This window comes from Argentina anserina, chromosome 6 (genome assembly GCF_933775445.1).
Source record: "Argentina anserina chromosome 6, drPotAnse1.1, whole genome shotgun sequence".
Classification (NCBI taxonomy): domain Eukaryota; kingdom Viridiplantae; phylum Streptophyta; class Magnoliopsida; order Rosales; family Rosaceae; genus Argentina; species Argentina anserina.
The window spans coordinates 10,815,060-10,822,657 of record NC_065877.1 but is presented as its reverse complement, the minus strand read 5'-3'; the positions used below and the strand labels follow the sequence as shown (position 1 = coordinate 10,822,657).

At 34.8% G+C, this 7,598-nt stretch overlaps 1 protein-coding gene across 1 annotated transcript; it reads left to right on the top strand.

Annotated features, from left to right (window-relative positions):
* Positions 1 to 2,771: 2,771 nt before the first annotated feature.
* Positions 2,772 to 6,554, top strand: LOC126797775 (protein BUD31 homolog 1). The gene is made up of 3 exons (XM_050524499.1): positions 2,772 to 2,880; positions 4,906 to 5,194; positions 6,173 to 6,554. The coding sequence occupies exons 2-3, from the start codon at positions 4,913 to 4,915 to the stop codon at positions 6,326 to 6,328; spliced, it is 438 nt and encodes a 145-aa protein (XP_050380456.1). The 5' UTR covers positions 2,772 to 2,880; positions 4,906 to 4,912; the 3' UTR covers positions 6,329 to 6,554.
* Positions 6,555 to 7,598: the final 1,044 nt, after the last annotated feature.

Genomic DNA, 7,598 nt, shown 5'->3' with positions numbered 1-7,598 from the left:
CATCTTGCTCAGTTTTGGTTGAAGAAGGCAAATGGGAAAGGTATGCATTGGAAGAGTTGGACGTCAATGTGTTTGAATAAGAAGGACGGTGGAATGAGTTTTAGGGATTTCCAGATGTTTAATCAAGCTACATTGGCGAAGCAGGGATGGAGGCTTCTAAGGCAGCTTAATTCTTTGGTGGGAAAAATTCTAAAAGCCCAGTATTTCCCTAGAACTAGTTTCTTAGAGGCTAATTGTGGTAAAAAATCCGTCATATGTATGGAGGTCTATTATTTTGGGGTAGTGAATTTTTGAAGAAAGGGTTGAGATGGAGGATTGGAGATGGTGCTAATGTGTGTGCATTTTTAGATGCTTGGGTTCCTGGACTGCCTGATTTTCAGGTAAGCTTTAAGGATTGGTTGTCTATGCCCATGAGGGTGTCAAAGCTATTGAGTGATGAGTACCAATGGAATTTGGCAGCGCTACAACGTGTGGGAACTGTGAATGAAATTGATGTTATGCGTACTATTCCATTAGTGAGTCGGGGAAGGTGTGATCAGTTGATGTGGCATCATACTAAGGATGGTAAATACTCTGTTAAGAGTGGTTATTGGTTTGCTATAAATGAGTTGAGAAAGGAGCGGTTGTTCATGGTCCAAATCCTGTTCCAAATGATTATTGGAGGCATTTATGAAAGCTTAAATTGCCTCCTAAGATGCTTCACTTTCTTTGGAGCTGCTCTTCATGTATTTTACCTTGTCTAAGTGCTTTGTGTTCTCGTAATTTCGTTAGTGATGCTTTGTGTCCTCGTTGCCAACAAGCTCAGGAAACGCCTTTACATGCAACATATGAATGTGCTTTGAATGTTGCGATGTTAGAAAAGATGGGATTTTATGCTAAGTTGGAAGGTGGTGCATGGCATTCTTTTAATAGTTTCTTAGACTATGCATGGAGAAATTTGCATGCAGAGGAGATGAGTCTATTAGGTGTGATATTGTGGTTAAATTGGAAGGAGAGAAATGCTATTGTGCATGGGGATCAACCTCGTGATGCTAGTTCTTTGTATGATATGGCTATGTCTATTTGGGAATGTATTAAACACAGTTGGACTATGACTAATTATGGGCAGTAGAGTAGCACGGGTAGGAGAGGTAATGAAGCTGAGATTAAATTGAATCGTCCTATGGGTGAGGTTTTGAAGATTAATTGTGATGCCTCGGTCTCAGGGGACGGTCTCAATGTGGGTGTTGGCTGTGTGAGTAGAGATAGTCAAGGTCATCTTGTCGCATCAATGGGGGAACGAGTTGATGGCAGGTTGAGTCCGTTAGCGGCTGAGTTGTGTGCTATTTCAAAAGCTTTTGAATGGGCGGCACAAATGCAATGGAAAGAGTGTATCTTCGAATCTGACTGTTTGGAGGCAATTAGACCTATTAATGCTACTGAAGTGTGCCTTGTTAGTGAAGGAGTTTATGTCCATAGTATTAGAACTTATATGGAACGAGGATTTTGTCTCTCTGCTTCTCATGTTCCAAGGGAAGCAAATAGAGTTAGTTGCACATGAGATAACATGTTTGTAGCTCGTGATGTTGGGTGTTTTCATTGGTTCAAGATTGGGTTTTATTGGCTCATGTCTGTCGTTTTTAACGATAGTCCCGTGACTAGGGGTGACGGTAGAGATGAGTGTGGTGAGGTTACCTCTACCACCGAGAGGTCTCTTTTGATGTAAATTTATGATTTGCAATAAATTGTGTCTTTTTCTATAAAAAAAAATAAAACAAGAGCAAACGTTTATTTAGTCTCTGTACTTTTGATCGGTCATTCATTTAGTCTCTGAAGTTTCAATATCATCTATATAGTCCTCGAACTTGCAACTTTTAATCTAGATAATCCACTCCGTCAATTCATCTGTTAAAATGATGAGGTGACCGTTAAATATCCTCCCAAGAAAATGTGTATTTATCAAAATGTGCTTATGTCAATGTTTTATTTTATTTTCTTTAGTATTTCTTTTTAATTGTTTTCAATATATTTTTAAGAGATATGAATGCCTTTACTTGACAAAGTCATTTCCATTGTTTCTTTGTGTCTTCATATAAATTTAACTTAAGGTGAAAATCATAAATTTATTATATAATTAAAGAAAATATTTAAAAAATACTCCTAGGGCAAACGTTTTCTAATATTTTCTTCAATTATCTAATAAATTTATGATTTTCACCTTATTTTTCTTTGTGTCTTCATATAAATTTAACTTAAAGTGAAAATCATAAATTTATTAGATAATTGAAGAAAATATTAGAAAATGTTTGCCCTAGGAGTATTTTTATAATATTTTCTTCAATTATCTAATAAATTTATGAGTTTAACCTTAAGTTAAATTTATATGAAGACACAAAGAAACAATGGAAATGACTTTATCAAGTAAAGACATTCATATCTCTTAAAAATATATTGAAAATAATAAAAAAAGAAATACTAAAGAAAATAAAAAGAAAACATTGACATAAACACATTTTGGTAAATATACATTTTTTTGGGAGGATATTTAACGGTCATCTCATCATTTTAACAGATGAATTGACGGAGTAGACTATCTATATTAAAAGTTGCAAGTTCGAGGACTATATAGATGATATTAAAACTTTAGGAACTAAATGAATGACCGACTAAAAATACAAGGACTAAATAAACGTTTGCCAAAAAACAATACGGAGATCATGGTGATTGCTGAAATACGTGGACAGACAGCTTCATCAAACGACGCCGTTCGTATCCTGTTTTCACATAAACTTATTAAAACACTATAAAATCAACATAAATTGCCAAAATCCCGAAGCTGAGACGACAACCCCTTCTCCCTCCTCTCTCTGCAACGCCGTCGTCTCTGCTCGCTGGTCACCGGTACTTACTTACTCCACGCCTCTCTCTCTCTCTCTCTCTTCAGCGGTTTCAATCTTCAATTTCATTATTCACAACATACCTCTATTAATTTCGTATTCAAACTGAAATATCCGCTCTGTTAATTTTGATCTACAGTAGACATCGAATCCGACTCATCCGTTAGGTTTTGTTTAACTGTTTTAGTTGTTATGATTCTGCTGCGTTCGTCGAATTTTGAATTTTCTGATCAGCCTGAGTTTATCTTTTTTCGAATTGAGGATGCTTTGGTCATTAATTTCGAGATAGACCAAAAAAAGGTGATTAATTTAGAGTATAGGATGTCTGGGTGTTTCTTTTGCTACTCGGTTGTTCCTTTGGTTTTGAGTTCAATGTTGTTCAAATGTTAGGGCTTTCTTTCGGCATGTTGGTGCTTGTGAATAAGCAAATCACCAATTAGGGTTCTGTATCAAGTGGTTAGGCACTTGGTTAAAGCTGCGTAGTCGTCTAGGGTTTGAGCTGTAAGGTGTCTACTTTCGTAGTGCCTCCTCTAGATTTTAGGGTTTGGAGAGCAAAACTACCTGGACCCACAAAGCATTCGGGGGATTTGGGGAATGGACTGTTGTGCTCGGATGGGACAAGTATAATTGCGTTAATTTGCACAGATGCGTTAGCCATTCCCGTTATTTAATTTTCTGTCACTTGCGAATTGCGATCCCATCGAATAAGGAAATTGGTATAATATCTCATGAGCTGTTTCAGACTTTCAGAAGTTTAAATTGCTCTGAACCTGTTGCTTATTTTTTTAAGTGGGAAACCCTTTCCATCGTTCTACTTGCTAGGCCTAATGAGCTGTTAGTTTATTGTGATTATAATTAGAGTTTATCAATGGGAACTGTGGTAGAAAATAGTTCAATATGAATAAAGGCAGTTCAATTTGAACTGTCAGATTCAGTGTGGGAGTTGGGCCATTCTGTTATTAATTATCTCTTTGTCAAAAAAAAAATTAATAATTTGGATTGGGTCATCTTTGTTGACTAGGAGGAAATTCTTGTAGTGTAGGGACTAGTTCATTTAGTTTACAACCTCATGGTATCATTGATGTTTCTCGTTTTCTTGGAATACAACCTCCTGGTATATTAATACTTTCTTGTATGAAATCTAAATTCTTGCTCAATTTTTCATATGGATAGCTTTGGAACAAGAAGATTCTGAGATACCTCATGTGTTATTAGGCAGTGGCACTTTCAAATGATGGCTCTTTGCATAGTGTTTAGAATGATGTATCTGAGAAACTTGACTAATGTACTTGCAGTAATTGACATGTAGTTACATGTTTATTTTTTTTGTGATTTTTGAGCAACATATTATTTTTGAAAGGTGAACAATACACCTCTCTCTCTCTCTCTCTCTCTCTCTCTCTCTCTCTCTCTTTTTATAAAAAAAGTCAAACTATGAGGTCAATCCATGATTTTCCAATGTTTTCTTTCAATTATACTATTTCCACACTCATTGGGATTGCAACCTATCTGGCCTCTTACTTACGATAGTAATTTACAGGGCACAGTAGTGTGGTAGAATATGCTAATACAGCTATCTTGTTGCATCAGATCTATTGTGTCAGACAAATGAGTAGAATTAGGTTGATTATCTTGTTACATCTGATCCATTGTGTCAGACAAATGAGTAGAATTAGGTTGATTATCTTGTTACATCTGATCCATTGTGTCAGACAAATGAGTAGAACTAGGTTGATGTGTGAACACTACACTTGTTTCTTGAAACCTTGATGAGAGGAACTCGGTATATTTATTCGATCCGCTTTTCTTGTTGAGACTACTGCTGTAACTGATGGGATTTAGTTTTGTGCGTAGTTTTAGTGTGTGCATCATTAGTAGTAAAGTTACAATAATGATGGTTCTTCTGATTGATATCCATTTGATATTGCCTGAGATATCCCTTGTCTTGTCAAGACATTATATTGTTTTGGTGCTGATGCTTTATTAATTTTCACACTATTTACTCATTCTATGTTGCTATTGATGACAGGTAGAAAATGCCGAAAGTTAAGACTAGTCGAGTTACCTACCCAGAAGGTTGGGAACTAATTGAGCCCACTCTTCGTGAACTGCAAGCAAAAATGAGAGAAGCTGAGAATGACACTCATGATGGTAAAAGGAAATGTGAGACCTTGTGGCCTATCTTCAAGATATCGCATCAAAAGAGTCGCTACATATTTGATCTTTACCATCGTAGAAAAGAAATTTCCAAGGAGTTATATGAGTTCTGCCTGGACCAAGGTTATGCAGACCGCAATCTCATTGCAAAGTGGAAGAAGGTTTGTCTTCGAATTTCTTTTTATTTTATTTGATATCAATAGGTGAATTTGCCTTGGTTTATATGTGAATAGAGTTGACTTGGAAAAGAATTTGAAAAGCAAGATGCCCATTTCTGTTTTGAAACATTAGTAAATAACTAAATAATGATGAAGGTACTTTAAATGAGAAAGAAAAACAGAATAATATAATGGAGTCGGCATAGCATGCTAGACGTTTAACCATACAAGGCAGGTACATGGAGGTTAGACACATCATGCATATACCTAAGAAATTCTTGATTAGTGTTGTTTTAAAAGATTAAATTCATATCTGCAGTAATTTGCTACATGCATTGGAAGTGTTGTTGTTTTATACTGAGATGCTAAAGGAACACCTATCGCATAAGTGCGAAATTATTGGATGACAGTTACTTCAATTTGTATGTTGGAAATGGCCTGCATATTGGTTATACTCATTAGTTCCCTTGCCACATACAAAGGAAACCCATGTTTTGATATTATGATGCTAACGGATCACACGTCATATATTTGGAGGGTACTTACCGGATGAAATTGACTTCAATTTATCTCTTGAAAAATTCAGTAATATTGCATCAAACTCCTTTCACTAGACTCGTACCCGTGCGATGCACATGTTAATTTATTGGTTTTTGTGTAATGATGAAAAAACAGATTATATTTGTGGTTACATCTATTTTGATTTTTATAACACATAATCATTTTGTGTAATTGAATCTAATAAAAAGGGTATTCTAGGCAAAACATATTTTGGTGATTTGGAGGGTGCTGGCTTTATATAGTAGTATATATTTTTATAACACATAATCCTTTTGTGTAATTGAGTCTAATAAAAAGGGTATTCTAGGCAAAACATATTTTGGTGATTATATACATATATATATATATATATATATATATGTATATCTAAGTCTCTTAAGTTCCAACTTCAACTAAAAGATATATGGTTTGTGTTTGCAGCCGGGTTATGAACGGCTCTGCTGTTTAAGGTGCATGCAGCCTCGGGATCACAATTTTGCAACTACATGTGTCTGCCGTGTGCCCAAGCATTTGAGGGAGGAGAAGGTTATTGAGTGTGTGCATTGTGGCTGCAGGGGCTGTGCCAGCGGAGATTGATAACTGTTCTCTTCTTCAAGCTTAAATGGTTTGCCTAGAGCTTTGTATTATGTATAGCGATTGTACCCCTTTAACTGACAGTGAACCTTTTCAAGCTGAGATTCTAAATTGTATGTCTTTTTTTGCAAGAACTAATTGTTGTGATTTGTGATGTTTTACCAAATGCAAGCTTGAAAGCTGAAAAAAAGCATACTGTGGTGCATGCCTGCTTTGATTTTGTTTGTCATATGTTTTGCTTATCGAAAATTTGCTTCAATAGAATGGATTTCTTTTCAGTGATTTTTAGATTCATAATATCTACGGATCACTCCCCCGCTTGATTACCCGGAATTTCGCAACTAATAGATTTTTGTTCGAGGAATGTTTTTATACTTCCTTCTTTAGTGGCAAACTGGCAATGGGCACTGCAAAAGCCTAAGGGCAGGTTTACTAAAGTAGAATGAAATTGAGAATAAATGAATTGATTACATGATAAGAGAATTCTGTCGTTTACTAATACATGATAATTGAAATGAATGTGGGTCTCACTTTATTAGGAATCGATTTCCTGACAAAGCCCCTAACTTGATATCCAAGGGGGAGGTAGGTATTAGAATGAATTCCTCCATTAGTTCGGGTATTAATTTTTGTTACCTAAACGACAATTAATATATGTATATATATAGTATTGTTAAAACCCACAAATAAACAACTATATATATTCTACAAAAATATTTAAGGTCAGTTCTTCTATTTCTCTAATAATATTCTCTAATTTTTTTTCTTTGTTTACATACTTTATGGTCGATATGTAAAATGTGGTTGGAATTAGATTTGTTTTATTGGGTGCTAAAGAAAAAAAATTGGTGTAGTGACATTTATGTCGTTTTGCTGGTAAAAATTGGTGTAGCACAATAACACTATTGATAAGTAGAGGAAATAAGTGACTTCATATATATATATATATATATATATTAATATATGGTTATTTCAGTAATTAAATTAATTTTAATTTTGATTCTAATGGTAAGTAAACAAATATAAATCGTAATTGATATTGTTTATGTTATAATTATATGTTGTAAGTAAACAGTTAAATCGAATTAAAATATCCACATCCAAATCAATTTCGTCTCTTATTTTTAATGAATTTCATTCTTGATAAGTTTCATTCTAAGTTAATAAACGTGCCATAAAATATGTCAATCAAGTTGTTCCTCACTTTCTTATCCCACAAAGAAAGAGAGAACATCTCAACTTGGAATAAATACTAAACCCTACATGCTGCTCG

Excerpts from the sequence above, each read along its gene's own strand:
- LOC126797775 (XM_050524499.1), top strand. The coding sequence starts at position 4,913 with ATGCCGAAAGTTAAGACTAGTCGAGTTACCTACCCAGAAGGTTGGGAA. Across the intron at positions 5,195-6,172 it reads TCATTGCAAAGTGGAAGAAG|CCGGGTTATGAACGGCTCTG; the intron begins GTTTGTCTTCGA and ends TTGTGTTTGCAG.